This window comes from Pempheris klunzingeri, chromosome 14 (assembly GCF_042242105.1).
Source record: "Pempheris klunzingeri isolate RE-2024b chromosome 14, fPemKlu1.hap1, whole genome shotgun sequence".
Lineage (NCBI taxonomy): Eukaryota > Metazoa > Chordata > Actinopteri > Acropomatiformes > Pempheridae > Pempheris > Pempheris klunzingeri.
Genome location: NC_092025.1, coordinates 10,772,773 through 10,792,948, shown reverse-complemented (window position 1 = coordinate 10,792,948; position 20,176 = coordinate 10,772,773). Strand labels below are relative to the sequence as shown.

The 20,176-nt window shown below is 40.8% G+C and overlaps 3 protein-coding genes across 4 annotated transcripts in view; 1 reads left to right on the top strand and 2 right to left on the bottom strand.

Annotated features, from left to right (window-relative positions):
- Positions 1 to 20,176, bottom strand: part of il13ra2 (interleukin 13 receptor, alpha 2) — a 310,420-nt gene that overhangs the window by 145,521 nt on the left and 144,723 nt on the right. The window lies entirely within an intron of this gene.
- On the bottom strand, positions 3,247 to 6,407 carry neu3.1 (sialidase 3 (membrane sialidase), tandem duplicate 1). Of its 2 annotated transcripts, none has more exons than XM_070843384.1 (3): positions 6,342 to 6,407; positions 5,442 to 5,681; positions 3,247 to 5,342 (listed from the first exon to the last, which is right to left on the bottom strand). In XM_070843384.1, the coding sequence occupies exons 2-3, from the start codon at positions 5,664 to 5,666 to the stop codon at positions 4,335 to 4,337; spliced, it is 1,233 nt and encodes a 410-aa protein (XP_070699485.1). In that variant the 5' UTR covers positions 5,667 to 5,681; positions 6,342 to 6,407; the 3' UTR covers positions 3,247 to 4,334. The 2 variants fall into 2 exon arrangements, with proteins under 2 accessions (XP_070699485.1, XP_070699484.1); XM_070843383.1 differs by lacking the exon at positions 6,342 to 6,407 and adding an exon at positions 5,868 to 5,978.
- xrra1 (X-ray radiation resistance associated 1) lies at positions 6,627 to 13,725 on the top strand. The gene is made up of 17 exons (XM_070844042.1): positions 6,627 to 6,717; positions 7,858 to 8,006; positions 8,098 to 8,169; positions 8,260 to 8,332; positions 8,436 to 8,533; positions 9,452 to 9,600; positions 10,570 to 10,674; positions 10,764 to 10,891; positions 11,000 to 11,040; positions 11,129 to 11,218; positions 11,305 to 11,398; positions 11,493 to 11,611; positions 11,699 to 11,836; positions 12,795 to 12,939; positions 13,055 to 13,170; positions 13,284 to 13,386; positions 13,480 to 13,725. The coding sequence occupies exons 1-17, from the start codon at positions 6,627 to 6,629 to the stop codon at positions 13,674 to 13,676; spliced, it is 1,908 nt and encodes a 635-aa protein (XP_070700143.1). The 3' UTR covers positions 13,677 to 13,725.

Here is a 20,176-nt window from a genome sequence, read left to right as displayed (position 1 = left end):
TAGTTTTCAGTGTACATAGATACTTCAATCCAACCTTGAAAATGTAACTTTGCCTGCATAACTTATACTTTACTGTCTTGCAACAAAGAGAAACCAAGAGAGAAGAGACTGCTCTCACTGAATGTATCATGTCTGTTGCTCGAACCTGACCTTAAGAGACAAAGCGCATCACGTGTTTCAGAGGTACTTTCTTTTTGTGTTTGAACCTGTTACATAAAATCCTGCAGAGTAGTCGTGCAAACATTTATACTGGGATTCGAACAAAAGGGATCGTGTTCACACACCTTTCTCGGTCAAAATGTGCACATACAAAGTCAGATAAGATTTTGTATCAATATTCACAACCTGAACATGTAGACGCAATCATAGCTGTTATGTTGAACATTAACATTAGCAAACCTTCCTTATTAATATTTAGAATAAACTGTTGATTTGTGTATATGTACAGAGATATTAATTTATTAGCTGCATATGAAAAGCAGACTAATGGCCTATTAGAAAGTCCTAAAGTAAAACAACTAACAGCCACTGTTTTCAGTTCCTGAAAAAGCAGCCAACAAACATAGATACCAGTAGATAAGGCCAACACCATGCTTATCAAACACTGAATCTACCTTGAACTCTCAACACATTTGTGGCTCCATTTCCGCACCCAGCGAGGCTCTGAATGTGCCTTTGTGTTGTCTTTGCAATAACAGACCTGCTTCCTGGTGTCTAAAAGGAAGTGTAGACAATGGCAGCAGCAGGCACTGAGTTTGGAAATAGCACCATGATTCCTGTCTGTGCGTCTGCGTTATACATATATATATATATATATATATATATATTGAAAGAGACATGTTCATTTTGGAGATGTTTTAAATATTCCAGTTAGATTCGACACATCAAAAGCTTGATCGTCCATGTGTTTCTTCAAGCTATTCTTTCTTCTTACCGTTTATGTTCATGCTGACTTAAGATTAAGCTGTTATTTCCATTCCTGAGTGTTTCTCATTTTGGCAAAGACGTTTTACCTGTTCATAAACTTTTAGCTTTTGTGTACTGTTAATGGTGACATTTTTGACAAACTGCTTTGATTTGCAGACTCAGTCAAGACAATTTGTAACAAAGGCCCAGACCCACTAAAAATCTATGGTGGCATTTGGCAATTAGGGTTTGAAGAACGGCACTTTTGAAATACTAACCATGTGTGCACATAGATCTGCAATTGCATATCAAACTGCAAAGCACACTAAGGCACCAAATTTGCATTTCAGCATGTTAGAGTTGGAAATTTTGAGGTTTGATTTAGTAAAACAGAAGATGATAATTCATATTTAATGCAAAAAAATGTGCGCTTTTACAGGGAGCTCATAACATTGGCATTAACATGCAAATAGCTTCTTTTTGGTTAAAAAAAAAGGGACTGTTGTCCTCCCAGATGTCTTGCAGCTGTGGGCCCTGCAGTCATTCAAATAGACGCTTCAAGAACAACGTGATAGCCATGTGTTCTCAAAGAGCAGAGCCTGCTGGGATACCACACATGCTTACCACAAACAGAAAACATCTGTGATGCCAATACTGGTAGCCTCTCTGTTGCTGGACTCCCAGATACCACCGGAGTGATAGATGAAACATATGTGTGTGTATTACAGTGAGCCACCCTCTGATAAAGATTATCATATGTGCTGGAAAACGTTGGATGTGTCACCGCCAACACTGTCGGAGAAAAACAGGTTTCACCGCATGATTCATCCATCCTGTGAAGAAGCTGTTTGGACAAGGTGATGAAAAACAGAAACCAGGGAGGTAGCCGGTCAGCAGATGATCACATTTGAGATTTACAAGCTCCCACATTTAATAAAGTACACTTAATACCTTGCTATGGTTGTTGTTTTTGTACCAGTTCAGTGACCATATTAATGATGACGCACAGCACTGATGTCCCAAGTAGCCTGTAGCTGCTGCTGTGTACCCAAGGGCACAGATGTCAACTGAGATTCCCTTACAATTGTATTAATTCAGTGGAACAAAGCAATTGTATGATAGTATGAGCTGAGCGCCATTTACTGCATTTGTGTCTGTCCTCTGACAGTTAGATACAGTCAGTGAGGTATATCGAATTCCTCAACAATCAACATCAGGGCGCTGTGAAAAACATGCGGCAGGTTTTCTTCATTTCAAGTGGATTAAAACAACAGGGCCGGTGATGTTCTAACGAGGATTGTGTCAGTAGTGAAGTCCTGATAAAGGCCTCCATCACTGTCCAGAGACTATTAGAAACACATCAGTGAGTCACTCCTTCACACCGAGTGCCACGTTCCTTCATCACCATGAATATGGCCACTGTAGTCAGTGTTGTAGCCACAAACAACATCCTGCCACCATACTAGAACACCAAATGTGTATTAATCCGCAGCTAAAAATAGGCCCCAAGAAATGCAGAATTTACACTGTTTGAGTAACATTTGAAGAAACACTACAGTGTTATGAAATTATTACCATATTTTTTAGAAAATGAAACTTTTATTTGCAACCAGGTTTTGAGGATTTACTGTGGGAGCTGAATAGAAGACTGACTAACATATTCTTGGTTTTGGTCTTTTTATGAGAATTGTTGACAATAAGACAATAAGAGGATGCAACATCATTGTAGTGGCCTCGCTTGCTGCGTAGCTCCCAGTAACAACCATCAAGTTGTATTGGTCTATTACATTTTCACATTTTTTCATCTTCATTTGACCAAAATACTGAGATGGCGCATAAATTACATCATGACACAGCTAGCTTTCATTTGTTAGCTGCTGTTTCTCGAAATGGAACTGTAGAGATGTAAAATTATTTGGAAAACTTGAAAAATAAAGAATATCATCATTCCATCCTCAGCTAAAGCGCTCCTTTCTGCCCTATAGTTCATCTATGCTGCCTGCACATCTGCTGAATCACACTCAACACCCCACAGGTCACTTGCACAACAACAGCCCTTCACAACATTTCAACATGCCCCAAGCCTCCTTCGGCTGCTGAGGGGAAGAAATAATCTGTACAGCTGATCATGTGTGGTTTTTTTGGGGTTTTTTTTATAGCTGCTTTTAAAACCTCTCCCATGCTCTATCTATTCTTCTGTCCCCTTACCCCTGTTTGACAGATTCTTATTGTTTAACTTGTCTCCTCAAATGTATCCCAACAGTCACTTACTGAAAGCAGTAATTACTGTAACTACAGTTTGTGTACAAAACCGAACAAAAGATGAGTCAGGTGCTCACAGGTTACTTTTATTTTCTACTAAAATACATGTTTCATGCAGGTTTTGTCACTTTCCACAATAGTCAACAAAAACACAATGGAACTAGTGTCGAACCACTTGGAGGCATTTTGCCTCACAACATTAGGCAAATAAGGATGATAAAGTCGCTCAGTACAAGGTTTTGTGTGTGCAAATGTCTAGTGGCTTTATAAATAATGAGTCTTTATCTGCTGTTACATGCTGTTACATGCTCTCATTTGATAACCAACAGCCAGCCAATCATATCTGGTCATAATGCCGCACTTACGTAATTGATAATGACAGGGGGAGGGGGGGGGGAAAGCCTGTTAAGAAAATCATGCTAAGTGCGCTGGAAAACAGGAACTAAAGTAAATAATGTAACCCAATGGCATATTGCTTTTGAAAACGAACACAATAAAAACAGTAGAAAGAGGCCCAAATGCTCTCGAGAATCTCCCTATTAATCCATCAGCTGTTTTAAAATCCTCATATCGCATGAAAACTTGATTCGCTGGATGTGGCGCCTGGAGAAAAGGTTGTGCACTCACAGGCTTGACTTAAAACAGTGGAGAAGAAGGCATATGTGAATCAGAGTATACTTAAGGTAAAGGAGAGACTGAGCATGGAGGAAAACTCTGCACTCTACTTTACAAGGCCTGCTATGATCTTCATATGAAAATAAAAAGAGGTAGGCAAATTCTCTCCACTGCTCCAAAAATACCGACGGTCTAATAAGATGCAGAAATGGGCATGAAGTACTTGTCAAGCATGCTACACACAAAGCCTGTTTAAAAGATGACAGTCCGGCACAGCATGCTTGAAATCAGCCACCCAACCACTTAAAAATAGATTCCTTCCATATACAGCTGCTTGCATATTAATAATATTAAGACTTGAATTACTTTTTCATGTAAACGAGGAGACAACAAAACACACGACTCATGCATGCATTATCATCTCCAGAATGAACAACAGTAAACACAGACAGATGTTACTGCACAGCATATTTAGTGGCTTTTGCTTTGATCTTTAGGTTGCAGGAGAACGTTAGAGAGCTTTGTCGATACAGAAACAGAACAACCACAACTTAGCGCATCTTCTTTTCTTTCTTATTGCCCGTCTGCATGACATCATTGAGGGTAAACGACATGAACGCAATCTGCTCAAGTTCACTTTCCTTCCCGCACTCCATCAGGCACGAAAACTGATCCTTGTCTCCGTTGTAAGCCAGGTCTGAGTAGCCACTGGGTCCGCTGTGGATGATCCTGGGCCTGTCCCATCCCGATGAGTGCAGGGGGGACCGGTTCAGATACACGCCCATGTCCCTTCTGCTAGACTTGTTGGTCGGATGGATGAAGAGGAGCCAGGTTTGCGTGTCTGGAGACAGGAGCGACGTGCCGCAGGCTTTGCTCTCGGCGTCGTCGTTTGGGACAAACTCTGGAGCCGGGAAGCCAATGACGCTGCCTTGACAGCCTGAACGTGGCTCGACGAGCTCTGGAGCCATGTGGGGTTTGTCGAAATACACACCGCTGTTTTCACTCAGGGCCTCGCACCTGTGGCCTCCACTGTTACGAGCATTGCAGTAAAGATGACTCCTGCCCTCGTGGTCTATGATCTCTGCCATTTCACATTCGCAGGACTTTTTTCTAAGCATCTTACCAATATGCCACGTCTGGCCATAGTCCTCGCTGTATACTGACAGTGCACGTGGGTAGACTGTAAAAGGAATGGGGAAGGAACAGCATCTGTACGGCACATAATAGGCGTACGCTGGAATGATTAACCTGCCGTTCTCCAGCTGAACGCCATGGCCTGGACCCACAGCGAACGTGGCCCACTTATGGATAGTTTCGCCTATCACACTTTGTGTTAAGTCTTTCGTTTGACTCCAGGTTTGCCCGTCATCGCTGCTGCTGACACAGCAAAGACGCGCCTTGTTCTTACCTGTGATGATCTGCCTGCACTCTGTGGTGCTTTCCCAGACACAGATGAAAAATAAAAACAGTGTTTTGCTGTTTTTTTCATACACCGGGCACGGATTCATTGTGCGGTGGTTTGGTAGGCATGCCGTTGACAGCTCCTGACTGGACGACCACTGGAAAAATATGACAAAAACAACAATCAGCAAGTTGAGGACAAGTAATGTTGGCTGTTTTCAGCATTAAGCGAAGGATAATCTGCTGGTAATAATGACCTGAACAGATCCATCATCTTTCAGCGTCCCTCTTCTCATAACAAGAATTTTGGCATCATGGTCAGAGGGCGAGGATCTTTTCTCTGCAAAGGCGAGGAAGGTGTGACTGTGCCTCAGATAAATGAGTGCAGGGATCCTGTATGTTATCCCACTTGGTTCCTTTTCAAACAAAGTTGTTTTGGCAGGCTCCTCTCCGCTGCCACTCTTTGATGGTGTGTTTCCCATGGTGGATCAGAGGTCCTGAGAACAGATCATGTTCCAAATGTATGACAAGACTTAGCTTGTTTTGTAGTCTTGTTACAACAATCTTTAAAGCACAGACTCACAGGCAGAGTTCACACTCCAGCAGTTCCTCGTAGACACACATGACTGCCTTGTTACAAAGAGCATCTAACGCAAACTGTGCATGCATAACAAAACCCTTACCTTCACTTGTCACTCTTCACATTTGTCAACCCCTGATCTCTGCGTGCACGGCATTATACCGTCTAATTTCACGCACCCACCAGGAACCTCTGATGTTCACGACACTGATGCTGTGGGTTCATCGGAAAAGAAGACGCCGCTGGAGCGAGAGAGGCACAGTCACACTCACTTCCGTGTTCGCTTTGACGCGTACTCGCTTAACCAGATTAACCAGAAGAGTCGGAGAGGTCGAGCTTTGGTCATTTGATTGTGACAGCATAACATTTAAATGACAGATAAGGCGGCTGCTTACGGTTAGGGGACAGGAGTAATCGCTCGGTAACTAGTGCCGTGCACGCGCAGTGTGGTCCAAACCGATGAGACGCTAGCTAGCAAAACAGTCGCACCTAATTTCATCCTGATGTGTAATTTGATACTTGTGTAAATGAAACAGCAACGTCGTCGTAACAATATTTGTTGAATGTCTCAAAGTACATTAGGCTGTCCAGGTGGAACAGTATCTTGTTGTTGAATGTAATCTTTGACTGGCTAGGCTCACTGGTTTCTTCCGCCTTCGCCTGTACAGAAAAGGCGTCGCTTCCGCTCTGAGCGCCCCCGCCGGTCAGGAGGAGCAACTACAGGCCTGGCCGTGCTGTTGCTAGGATACAGAGCACCACAGGATCAGCTGCAGTCAGCGGTGCCATTTCAGCCCGTGAAAAGCCTCATTAGCACTTGGATAAAAAGTGGTTTCCTGATAAATGGATCACACAAGCAAACGAGATGACTGCGGCGTCCTGTAAATTTGACGACGGACAGAGATGTCCCACCAAATGTTTCCCAGCCAGGACATTAGTCCCTCGAAGAAAAGAAGGTGGGCTGAGTAAAATGATCAAGACCATCAAATAAAGTAGAATATTTTGCATACGAAGGCATTTACACCACATTGTTATTAAGTATAGGGCTGCAAGTAACAATGTAGTTCTTAAGTGAGTTATATAAGTAAGATATTCGTTAACAATTAGTCTGTAACTGTGTAATGGCAAAAATAATTTCCCTTCATGATATCAGGGCCCAAGTGGTGTCTTCACATTTCTTATTTTGTCTGACCAAAAGTAAAGAAAAAGCCCAAAGTTATTCAGAAATGTAACTTTATATCAGTAAATGGTAATATTGGTTGTCTTGAATTAATTGTCTGACCATTTTTTAATCTACTTGGAGCCAATGTTACTAATATATTACAATATTACAAAGAGACTAAGTTCAGGCGAATGCTAATAATTATTCTTATAATGGTTTATGAGGTTATGTGTCTATAGAAGTTGTATGATAAGTAGCCTGCTTGCCTACATGTTGCACTGCATGTGAATGAATATCTAACACACACATGCAAAGCAGCCAGCTTGGATGTTTTAACATTAAACAGCATTAGTGTAGGAACTGGAGATTCAAACAGAGCAGCCATGAATATTTATGGGCTCTTACATAAATGATGAAGTATCTCTATCAAGGTGAATGATACATTTCAGTAAATATGGGATCCAGGACATATATGGACACATCAGTCAGCAGCATGTACTTTTTTGGTTCTATAATTAACAGTATGTGTGCATTATTAATATTGCTGACAGTTTGTACAGTATTAGTCCTACATTTTCTTTTACACTATAGACTGTGGAGATTAAATGTTTAGTGGATTCATTCACATAAGATGAATCTACAGCTGTTTTGATAACCACTGAATTGAATTGAGACGTTAATCAAAAAAAGAAAAACTTGTCTCAGAGAACTGAAACACTGTACCTGTGGGTTTTGGACGGTTAGTCTGACAAAACCATTCATTTTGTAGTCAGCTTTGACTGCGAGGAATTATGATGACCATTTGTCATTATTTTTAAGGACAAAAAGATTCATAATCTGCAGATTAGATGAAACAATTGTTAGCTGCATCCCTTATAGAACCTGCAAATGATATCTGCTGACATTTCTTCACTCATTCTCACTTTCCTTGCAGGTGCCGGTCATTGGCTCGTGGCGTACAGAAAGGCAGAGCAGCGCAAACACACCAATGTGCACAGAAGAATAAAAGAGACTGATAAAGAACGTGAGGACAAAGAGGAGGGTGATGCTGCTCGCGGGAAAACATTAGATGGACCTTTCCTGGTGAGCCACAGATATCCGCTTATGTCAGAATTTCTCATTTGACAAAAAGTAGAAGCATCAGCTGGTGACCCCGAACATCTTTCTCTTGTAGCTCCAGTTACATTGTGTTGATGAGCCGTCTGAGCTCTGCTCTGTTGACATCAGCGAGCAAACACTGAGCTCTGTAAGAATCACTCTCCAACAATTTTAGGTAGAATAATTTGGGAGCCTGTGAGTAATAAATAATTAAAGGTCGTCTCCTCGCTGTGCTCAGGTCAAACCAGAAGACCTCAAGGTGTTTGGCAACGTAGCTTACATCGATGCATCTGTTAACTCCCTCTCTTTAGGTGATTATTCGCATACATCATTCACATTTACCTTCAATAAGATTTTGTGCCTCTTGTGGTGACTTTCAGGAAATGTGTGTGTCGTACGTATGTGTGTGTACAGCGTCTTTCAGCAGTTTTGTGTCTTTAAGAGAACTCAACCTGTCATTAAATGGGCTCTGCAACATGACGTTTCACGCTGCTGACATCCCTCATCTCGAGGTAAGATGACTGGCTGTGACAAACGTATTAGATACACCGGTGGCATCACTGTTTTTAATATTGTATATTTGGATTACTAAGGCGAGACGTTACAGGCGAAAACATTGTTTTTTTCATGCATTCATGCAAGATTTTGCTTCCATAGCATTTCTTCTTTTAGATTAGTGGGAATATACATTTATGTGCTCATTTTCTTACAATTTGTCTGTTAACTCCTGTAGATTTCTCCTAAATTCACATATTTTTTTGAACATTTTCTCAAAATGAGCCAAGAATCTCCATTTTGGAAGCACTCACATACTCCAAACTTCTATTCCTTTCTGTATTCTGAAGGTTTTTACAGACGTCATTCACAGCCTGATTCATATAACATTTTATTCCTAAAAACGTTGCAAATTTTTTTTTTTTATGGCTATTGGTAGTATTTTCTGATTAATGGAGTGATGAAAAAAAATATATCCAGAGTTCCCTCTGTAAAAACCTTTGGCTCTCACATGTCAACAAAATGAAACAACTATTTTGAACCTGCCTTTATCTAATGTTCAGATCTCTGTTCTGACAATGTATGCAGATTAGCACATAATTAATTAACTAATGGCTCATTGGCATATTTATACATGAAAATTCAGAAAACCTGTCTTACTGTAACTAATGACCGGGGGAAGTTTCTGTTAGTTCAGATTTTTTTTTACCCTAGTCACAGGAGTAATATACAGCCAGACATGACTTCTTGAGTACTAACAACAACTTAAAAAGCTTTGAATTTCCATCCAAAGTGTTCTCATTTTCTTTGGGTTGTTCCATCTGTTCATGTTTCGGCTTCTGTCATAATTAAAGAGCTTTGATATCAGCTGGTGACAAACAGAGAAACCTCGTACTGCCAGTGTAGCTAAAAACAACTGACTTAAATCTTCACAGGTTTTGAATTTGTCCTACAACAGCTTGTCAGCTGATGCTATCGTTTCCATCGGTCGGCTTCCACGTCTCAAAGTGCTTCATCTGACTGGAAATCAGCTTCATCATCTTCCCCCTAATCTGGGTTCTTCCAGCCATGACGCCACTCAGCTGTTAGTACCTTATTTTCCATGAAGCAGCAATTTAGGAGTGACTAGGTACAGAGTTTTTATTGTATTTATAGCGTCCTGACTACTGATTAAAAGAATACTTCATCTATGATCAAACAACTCGCCATGTCTACTAAGATGAAGAAATGTGCTAATAGTTTCAGCCTTTTGTTCATCTACTTTAGTTATGTAAATTTATGAAAAATCCACTTCTGCTCTCACAGTATTTGCTCATTTGTTCCGGGAAAAATTCAAGCGCTTTGTCAAGCACTGTTTGGGTGATGTGAGATGGTGGCAGAAAGTCTACTTTCCACATAACAGTTATCACAAAAACTTTGATATGAGTCACAGAGAAGATGACAGAATGAAAGACAACTCGTTTGTTTCATCACATTTCCCGCAGCGTGATGCTAATTTACTCTGACGTTCCCTCCAGTCTCGTTCTCGTAATCAACACTGCAGAAAATAACACACGACACAGTATCTTTCTTCCTAATTAGCATGCCTATATGTCTGAATAGTTATGCATTCAATGTTCTTTAACTAATGATTATGCAGAAGTTATATAGTTTTATAGTCATCTCTTAAGGCGGGGATGTCAGACATTGTTTGGTGTTGGTTCACTGGTACCAACAGAACAACTTGTCCACGCAGTTAATTACAGAGAAAGGCCACAAAACTCCAGATGCACTGGAAACAGTTTTGAAATTGACCAAGAGGGGGTGCACAAATGCTCCAAACTCACCCTCCTGATTCTGGTGACGTGAATGTGATGACATTGAATACACCTGCTGTACAGCCAGGTGCATAAAGTGGATCAGAAAATAGCGCGCACACATGCTGTATGTAGCACGCTGCTGTAACTTTGTGATTTAACTGTATTATGAGTTGCCTTCAGTATTTATCAGTGTGGGTTTTATGATGCTGATGAACTGCACTTATTTTTCTTTCTTTCACTTTTTTTCTGTACAGGCCGGCAGGAGAAGAAGACACACAGTTTAAAGCTCTTGAGGTTCTGATGCTTGACGATAACAAACTGACCTCTGGAGTCTTCAGCTGTCTTGCAAACCTAAAGAGGTCCTGCTGGGGTTTCAAGTTACTTGTATCGCTGTGCATAACAAAAGTGGTGAGAACATTCATTAAGCTTCTTTAATTGTCATTTACAGGCTAAGGTATTTAAACCTAAAGGGGAATCGTATTTCTGAGATACCATGTGTGGAGCTGACGAGCTGTTCAAGGCCTTTGCAGACTGAAGGACAAGCTACTGAAGGACAAGCTGAAGAAGAGGAGCTTGGTAAATGCTCAGCGTCTGCTTGATGCTCTAAACAACTTAAGAAATAACTGTTTCCTCAGTATCCTCTGAAAAAATATTGATTTAGTTCTTCTTATTCCCTCAATTCAGCCACCCTCAACACTGGTGAACATTTCAAGAGGATCTCAGAGGTAATTAACTAGTTGCCGTTTGAGATGTTTCATCACTGTGTTTCTGTAGCGTGAATTTTGAATCTTTGCATTAAACTTACAACGGTAGATCTTTCACAAGGAAAACTGGGAGGCGCACTGCAAAGGATCCAGCGTGCCGCTGCCAGAGCTTCAGTTCCTCAATTTAGCCGACAACAAGGTGTGTAGAATAATGTGTTCAATTAAATCCACCATGACCCCTTCTGAAAAACGAGCTAACGTGTCTCATCAGTGTTTTGTCATCAGATCACCAAGGAAGAAGCACTGATGGCTGCTGCCCTTTTCCCAATGCTCCGAGGAATTGATATTCACTCCAACCCCCTGACCACACAGAGAAGTGGTAACCCTTCTCTCCTCTGCGGTGCCAGGCCAGTTTTATTTTAATTCTCAATTTTCAGTGCTGAGATCTGCTTTGTGTCTTTGTTTGAACGCAGGAGACCCTCCCGCACTGACCTACTACCTCCAAGAGAGACTGGGGATAACAATAAAGCGGAAGAAGACACAAGACGCTGGGAGGCTCCCTCTCAGAGTGTCCACTCATCCAAAATGGAAGGTGGGGTGTGTTGTGTGATCACGACCCATCAGATTTCTCTGTTTGAGATTTAAACACTTTTGATTCTGTGACATGTTTGTATTGAAGGTGGAAGAAACTGTCCCCAAAGCCTTAAAGGATGCAGCTCAAAGTCAGGTAGAGAAAAGTGAGCCGACAGTCAAGAGAACGGCAGAATCTGAAGGCAGGAACAGCAGAGACGAAAAAAACACCTTCTTTGTTACTCAGGTACAGGTACGTGTCCAGTTTTAGTGATTTTCAGAGAAACATGAACTCTGTAACCTTTTGGTTTATATTCCTTCAGAAATACAGGGCGCGTTAGTGCCTACTGGTGGTGGAGGAAGTATTCAGACCCTTTTTTAAGTAAAAGCACTAAGACTACACTGCAGAAAATACTCCATTATATGTCAAAGTCCTGCATTGTTACTTAAATTAAAGCATAATCAGGAAAATGTACTTCAAGTATTAAAAGTAACTCAGAGCTCAGTGTTTATATTATTACATCTCATTGGATTATTAGCACTCATTCATTAAAACCGAAGATTTTACTAGTTGTTCGTTGACTTGGAGCTCATTTTTCTATATTATGTAAAGGACTGCAACGAATGATTTTTTTAAAATCATAAATTAATCCGCTGCTCATTTTTTCTGTTAATCGATTGTTTGGTTTATAAGAATTCAGAAAATAGTGAGAAATGCTGTCACATTTACCCAGAGCCCAAAGTGATGTTTGTTTTATCCAATCAAAAGTCTGAATCTCTAAATTATTAAAAATACTGTAAAATAATTAAAAGGAACAGCAGCAAAACCGCATTTCAGGAACTGGAACCATGAAATATCTTTGCATTAAACATCTTTTTGTCAATTCATGTTCTGTCAATCAATGGACTGATTTACTGATTAATTGTTTAAGCTGTACTTGTACAGTATACTGTGAGGTAATGTGAACAACCCATCATGTTTTATTAGCTCCTTAAATTAAGTAACTAAAGCTGTCAGATAAATGTAGTGAAGTAAAAAGTACAATATTCCCTTTGAAATGCAGTGGAATAGAAGTAGAAAAGCAAAAGTACTACAGATTTGTACTTGAGTACAGCGCCTGAGTAAATGTACTACAGTCCACCACAGGTAGCTTTGCAGCTTTAAGATAATCTTCTGTCTTCACTGAATGCTGTTTGAGGTTCAGACAACAGATGCTCCTGAGTACGAGTTTGATCTTCAAGCTGATGGGAGAGAAACTGTGAACAAAGAGAGAAACAAACCTGACAGATTTACAAGCTACCAAATGTTGATGGATACAAAACCAAATCCCGATGTGGTGGAGCCCACGGGTGAGGACATGTAATTTCACCTGCAGTTATTTATTTTTAGCACATTTTCCTCAAGCCCATAAACACTTTGGCGATATATAAAGGAGAATATTCATGTTTTTTTGTCTTTCAACAGGAATTCAAACAGCTGTTCGGATGCTGGAGCACACACTGAAGACTCTCAATGTTTACAGAGACTCCAAACCAAAACTTGATAGCATTCAGACACCATACAGACAAAGAGAGAAAAAGGTCAGATATACAGTATATATTTTAATTCATTTGCATGCACACTCAGTATCAGATAAATCAAACAAGGACAGAAATATGTTCTGACTTTACAAACATAACTCTTCTGCACACAGATTAAGGAACTTCCACCTGTGAAGCCAACAAAGCCGACTGAAAGGGTTGATGAAATGATCAGGGAAATCAAGGAGAGGACAACCATGCGAGAAGTCGCCTTAAGTGCGCACAGTTCTGATCGCATGAACACTGATCAGCTAACGTTACGTCTCACAACCTTACCTGTCTTTGTATAACACTCTGTCTTCTGCGCAGGCAGCGCCATGCACAGCACAGACAAGCAAGACTATAAGGAAGCTCTGTCGCTGCTGAGGGATATGAAGACAAAGTACAAGATGGTCCATAAGAAAACAATGGAGCAAGTAGCCGGCGAACAGTCTGACGGAAACACCAACCAAAACGGAGCTGAACCTCCACCTGTGCTTGGTGATGTTGACATGCAGTCAGTGTGAGAGGAAATAATGAGAAAACCAACTGTATGTCAAAAATAAATAAGGAGTTAAGAAGGAATCTCTTCTTATTGCATAACTAACTTCAAACTCATCATTATGTCATAGAGTACGAAAGCTCCAGCACCTAACATATGATCTCAGTAGATGGAAATGTTTGTAGGTGTGACTGGGTGGCACCCACTGTGTTTCTGTCTGTTCCCAAGAGTCAGTCTAAGAGGCTTCAGTATAAGAATGTCCAGCCTGAAGCTACCGGTGAGATGTTTGATTCCAATTTCAGGCAACAGCTTAGCAAAGAAAACACACTTCTTGTATAAAAGCAATGCTTCACTTTCACTTTTCAGCCTCTGAACGGTAAAGAAAAACCGCAGAATTGCATAGACTGACAAAATATCACAATAAAATCCTCAACAGGCCCTGTGCCAGCTGACAATATGAGCGTTGCTTATATTTTGGAGCACTATCCTCTTTAAATGTAAAGCTGCATTAGCATTATCGCACCATGCATTAATACATCATGCGTGATATTCCTACAAGGTTACAGTAGATGTTTTTTTCATTTCCACTCGTGTTTTGTTTTTATTGTTCATTCCCTTTTTGACTTCATGGTCTTCTCCTTCGTCTGATTTCAATTACTTTTCCTCAGAGTAGCTTGCAGATGTGGTATGAACTTTCAGCCCAAGCGAAATAAATCAATATGTATTCTGAACATTTTTCACAGGATTCTACATTATTACATTCATGTGTGGATGTTCCCCTGCTTTGGTATGCATTGCATTGAATGGTAAATAATGTAGGCTATGCATTGCACACTGTAAACAAAGTGCTTTTTTATACAGCCAGCAGATACTTTATGATTACTATAACTAGTACCCTGGCACTCTGTGACATGTGTTTCTCATATTCATTTCAAATTTCATTCTAACTGTTCAGTATCCAACTTTAAATTGTTGCAAGGCCTTCTCGATTTATAATCGAGATTATTATACCTCTTCATGAAATTCCTCTCTTCATTGTCATTTGAAACAAAAATGATCAAATTCTTCGTTCAGGATTTTTTTTTTTTACAATAGCCAACCACAAATAAAAAACAGACACAACTGCAAGCAGCAACTTTCTTGTTGTGTAAAATCTGATATTAAGATATAGGTCAGAACAGGGGGCCCAACACAGGGGAGGAAGGGTGTGCTAGGATATTCATTATGTGAGCAAAGGGTTGTTAGAGTTACAAATATCTCAAATATTAGAAAATGTAAAGTTATAATACCATAAGTAGTTTACATGTATGACAGTGTGGCTTAATGTAAGACTATATATCTGAATGTAAAGAGTGTGCTTGCTCTGCTAAATTATTTCACATATGGAAAACGATCAGTAGTTTCCTGATCGATGCGATCGGACAAACACCTGGTCTCCAGTCTGAGGGTCTGATTGGGGTCTTTTCATCTTTAGCGGTATATTTGATGGTAATGAGGAGACTGTGCCAAATGGCAGAGATTTGACACGCCGCAGAAGTACTATTTTCCAGTCCACTGGAGCTCAGCCCCACTCAGCAGAGCTGATCTCCCAGTATCGGACACCTCAGCTGCAGAAATCTCTGATGTTTGTCTGAACATTGTGTTAAATCTCTTCAGAATCTTTATTACTGTTCTTTTCCCCCCGCAAGACTTTTACTGCTCCAACCAGGGTCGAGTGCAGCTCGAGTAAATGCCCTCTGAGGATTTTGTTGTTGCTCTCTGTAACATGATGGAGGTTTGTTCCTCAGCCAGTGAGTGCTGGCATGGATTTATTTTGCCGGACCAGAATCTGTTTCAAAGTAAATTTGAGGTGATAATGATTAGTGCTTCATGCTTCTTTGATGTAACAAAACAAATTGACGTGTACTATTGTGCAACAGATTGTAATAGATGTCTTTTATACAAGGCTTCCCACAGTTTTGGGCAACGATTAGTCACAGTAATGCTGTTATACTCCAGACAGAGAGTCGGCATTCACTGACCTCATCACACACTCGTATGTCCACAAGATGGTGAAGAATACACTCTGAACGTGTTCAGATGATTTCAGCTTTTATCATCAGTTATTCTGTCATTAATACACTTTGTCTGTTCATGTTTGTGCAAACTGTTATAAAATCTGCCTCAGCTCTCCCTCACAGATTTACACGCTGACCATTTTGTCTGCACTTTGAATTGACCATTCATTTGGTTAAACAATTAATGAATCAAACAAAGCAAATTAGTTCTTGCAAATTCATCAAATTAATCTCTGCCTCGCAGCCTCACCACTACCTTCCTCTTAAATCCTAAAAGAACCTGGCGTCAGGGGAAAAGTCAGAGAGGTAAATACAAAAGCGATGAACAACTTCAAAATGTCCCTTTTGAGGCTGATCAGTACGCAATCAAAGTGAGTCAAGTTGCTTTTTATAGATATAAATAGAGGATAGCCAAAAATACTCCAACTGGCTCTGCAGCATTTTTAATGTCAGCAAATAAATGTTGATGTATTCTGAGTACAGCGCATCAACACTGCCAGTAAAAACATCTCCAAGAAGTACCATTAAACTGTTAAAGGGCTACTCCAGCCATTTTGTATTGCATCCTGACCTTTGGCTCCTGTAGTTCACGCTCCAAATCCACTGGATCCCACAACTCCCACAATGCCCATATCGCACTCAAACTTCACACATGAAGTCAGTAACACACACGCAGGCTTTCTGTTATAAATTTGTACTTACGGTCTCTCTAAGCCCAAATCAATATAACCCCAATGACACACTATGACATTATCGGGGTTATTATTATGATCTTTTTCAGATTTAGTTTAGTTTAGTTAGATTTCATAGCGCTCACCCCAGAGCTGTAAAAAAATATTATTCGACCATTTTCACAGTTAGCAGTACCACCTCGTGGTGAGTACACTGATGTGTAAAATTGGTGGAGTGCTCCTTTAAGATTCCTCTGTTAATGTTACTTTGATTAGCCTCCAAGTTAATCCTCATCTCTAATTGTATTTGACTGTTTTTTTTAAAACATTATCATAAACACTTTGCTATCTGTCCCGCCAGTGTTGGTGATTTACTCTTACACTGACCTCATGGAGGCATGTATGCTAAATAAGTGAAAACGGTCTACTAATGTGACAAATCACTCCAAGACTGACGATAATTACGCAATCCACCATCTGTTTATCATTTTCAGCATTTATCTATTTTAGTTTCACGTATTTCCTAGTGTTATGCAAAGCTATTCCAGAAATTCCAAATGAAAAGAAGAACAAAGTTAAGTCTCACTTAATTTTGTAGACTGAAGCACATAGAAGTTCATGTCTCTTTTCATTTTTATTGGACCCTTCCTCACATTAACATCAACGCAGAGCAAACAGACAAGGGAGCTCAGTTTCGCTCTGGAAGCGATTTTGTTCTTACCATGAAAAAGTGATGAGGTGAGTTATTAAGTGAAACCACATTTTCATCCCCTCATGCTCTCAACTGATATGACAGAATCTGGCAGGAGAGCGAGATTCTCTGTCCAAATGCAAAAATAACAAAAGACATGGTGGAGAAAGGCATCTTAACGTTTGTGTCTCAGGCAAGACAGATCTTTGTTTATACGTTCGTGTGTGTTTTTTCGTCTGTATGTTTCAACGCCGTCCGTTTTCACATCTGGAGCAGTCATCGCTGCAATCAAGCCTGAGAAATGTTTGGGTAAGATTTGTTTGACTCTCAAATTGAGGGCCAACAGTTAAGCTTTGAGAATAACCCTGTGGAGACTCGGACACCAGATTTGGCTCAGGGAGAATAGGCCTGAATACCTCATCAACACTCCTCATTACTCAAGTGCCAAATGAGTTCACCGCAGACTGGACCTATTCATTATTTCTTTTGATGGACAATTGAACTGTAACACACTTATCATGTAATCCTGGAGAGGCTTCGGCTACTCTGGCTGACATCTGAAAAGAGGCCATTATTAATACAGATCATAACCGTAAAGTTGTTGTTGGTCTTCTTTATTTTGTGAAACAAAAGATCTCGCTGTGCTCTGTCTTTAATAGTTTACACTCATTGCGAGCACGTGTTTAAAATTTTGACCTTTAAACTGAACCGCTCAGGATATGAAGGGATGAAGACCGAAGTGTTCATGACATGTATCCCTGTATTGTCCGTGTTTTCTTGGCTGGACTCCAAACATCAGCTAAAATGATCAGGGCCAACTTAATTAATGAGAGGGTAAGGGTGTAAAAAACAGAGCTCTTGATAGATTTCGGAAGTATTTTGATGAAGTATAAACTCAGGGGTTCTGCTGAGCACCTTAATCAGCTATGAAAGCAAACACATCTATCAGACTTAATTAACTTTACACAATTTGGCTCCCTTTGAATCAAAAGACTGCCTGATTGATTTGCAATGCTTCAGTTCCTCACAAACACTGCATGCATCGGAGAGGAACTACTTGCTGCAGCAGATGAAGAAATGTTTTATTTAATCTTTTGAAATTAGTTCAGCTCAGCTGCTTTCCTTCCCTTTGCAAGGCAGTGAGATTATTGCTGGGCTACGAAAAGTAAATCCGGAATAAAATCCTTCAGCAGCAAGTATTTCGTAGTGTTTTCTGTGACATGCATGACTGGGTGTTCTCTGTGACACATAAAACAACAGCGGATGACATTTGTTAATATCACAATAATGACTCAGGAGTGCCTCTAATCCTTGGCCGGGTCGCGGCCCCGAGTCTCACATTTTCTCCACTTCTCACTGAATCTGGATTACATGGGCAGCAGGGTGGAGTACACATACACAGAGGGCTGACCGACTGCATGATTTATACCTACTGACTGCCCCCAGCTGTTACAATTGCCAGAGCCAAGGCTAAGCATGCATAGCTGAATTGGCTCGTGAGACGAATTCAAACATCCACAAAATGAGGGCTGATCGGATCTCCATCAATAATGACAGACAAAGACGTTAAAAGTTGCAGCACCAGATACGGCATGTTTGCTGAAAACAAGGAAAACCCTGCACGCATGATATTCCAGCATGGGAAAATGGCGACGTGAAAATGTTAATTACTAATTTAAGTTGGCAGCAATAAAGTAGAACACCCCTTTCTCACCCCATTGACTGGAACAGCCTCTTTGGACAGCTACAGGAGAGGCTGGTGTAAACTGCCAGGCCCAACAGCTTACACAAAAATATGACGGCCTTTTTGAGAGGGTAATGAAGGCATACAAGGGAAGTGCGTCTGTTTCAAAATATTGTTTCATGCCTTCAGTGAGAGACAGACAGAGCTGTCTGGCGCAAAGTGTGAAAGAAACACAATGAGTCATTGTGGAAGGGGAGGGGACAGAGAGAGCACGTCGGGAGTTCACAGAGGAGGGAAGCAATATTATTCTGAAGCACCCACTCGGTCTACCAAATCTGCAGTTGCACACTGACTGAGTCATGGGAACCACAGTGATAATTTGACACCTGTTGATCAAACAGGCCTGCGGACAGACTGCACACAGCGCTGCCGCAGCGAAAAGACAGGATTCACAGATCATGCTTACATGGGTTACAGGGAGCTCATTATTTCCATGGCATTGTCTAAAGTAGTGTTATTTCATGTCTATTAATTAAGTGTATTCTACTTGCCTTAGGTTACTCTGAGTTTCGGAAATACAGATTTCCCTCAGTTTCTTGGCCTACATTTAAGCTTTAACAGTGCAATCCCACCTGTTGACATTAGAGGAATCTCCACTACAGAAATGTGAACATGGAGATATGTTTTTCATTGTGTAGAGGGCCTGCTGTAGGTTTACAGCTGGCCCTCTGACAGCCAGGAGAAAATGAAGATACATACATGCGGCCACGCCAGAACATTTGTTGTGCTGTCAGTTATTCAAAACCGCACGAGATTGGTGGACATCAACTTTGCAACCAACCATTTTACTAACTAACTAAAAGCTAACATATTTGAGTTGATATGGCTAGCATCTTATTGCATAGTTGCTTATTTACAAATCAAATAGATACAGGGAAACATTTGCATTAATTTAACTCCTTTGATTTAATTTTGGTGTCTTTAGCTGCCAGATGCTCCATTATGTTCACTGGCTGTTTGCCAACTTTGTCTCTCTACTGTTTAGTGATGAGAAGCTCCTGTCAAGTAAGTTTTTTTGCTGAAAACAGCTGCAGCTGAAAACAATGCTATAAGAGCGGTGAACCAAAATGGTAAATTTGTGGGACAAATGATAAAAACAATGAGCTGAAAGATGCTAGAATGCTCCTTGGAGAGTGCCATGCCGATGTTCGATGGTCGAACATCTCATCACATGAGCCCAACCAAGCACTGGTGTGCAGGCCCTGCTGTGGACCCATGCTTACAGCGGGCATTGGGAGTAGCAGGGTAAAGCGAGGCAACGTGGAGACCCCATACATGGCGGGACTCCGCTTTGGGTTTGAGAAACATCATGCTTGCTGGAGGCCTTCCATGTAAAGCAGTTGGACAGGGAGTGACACGGAA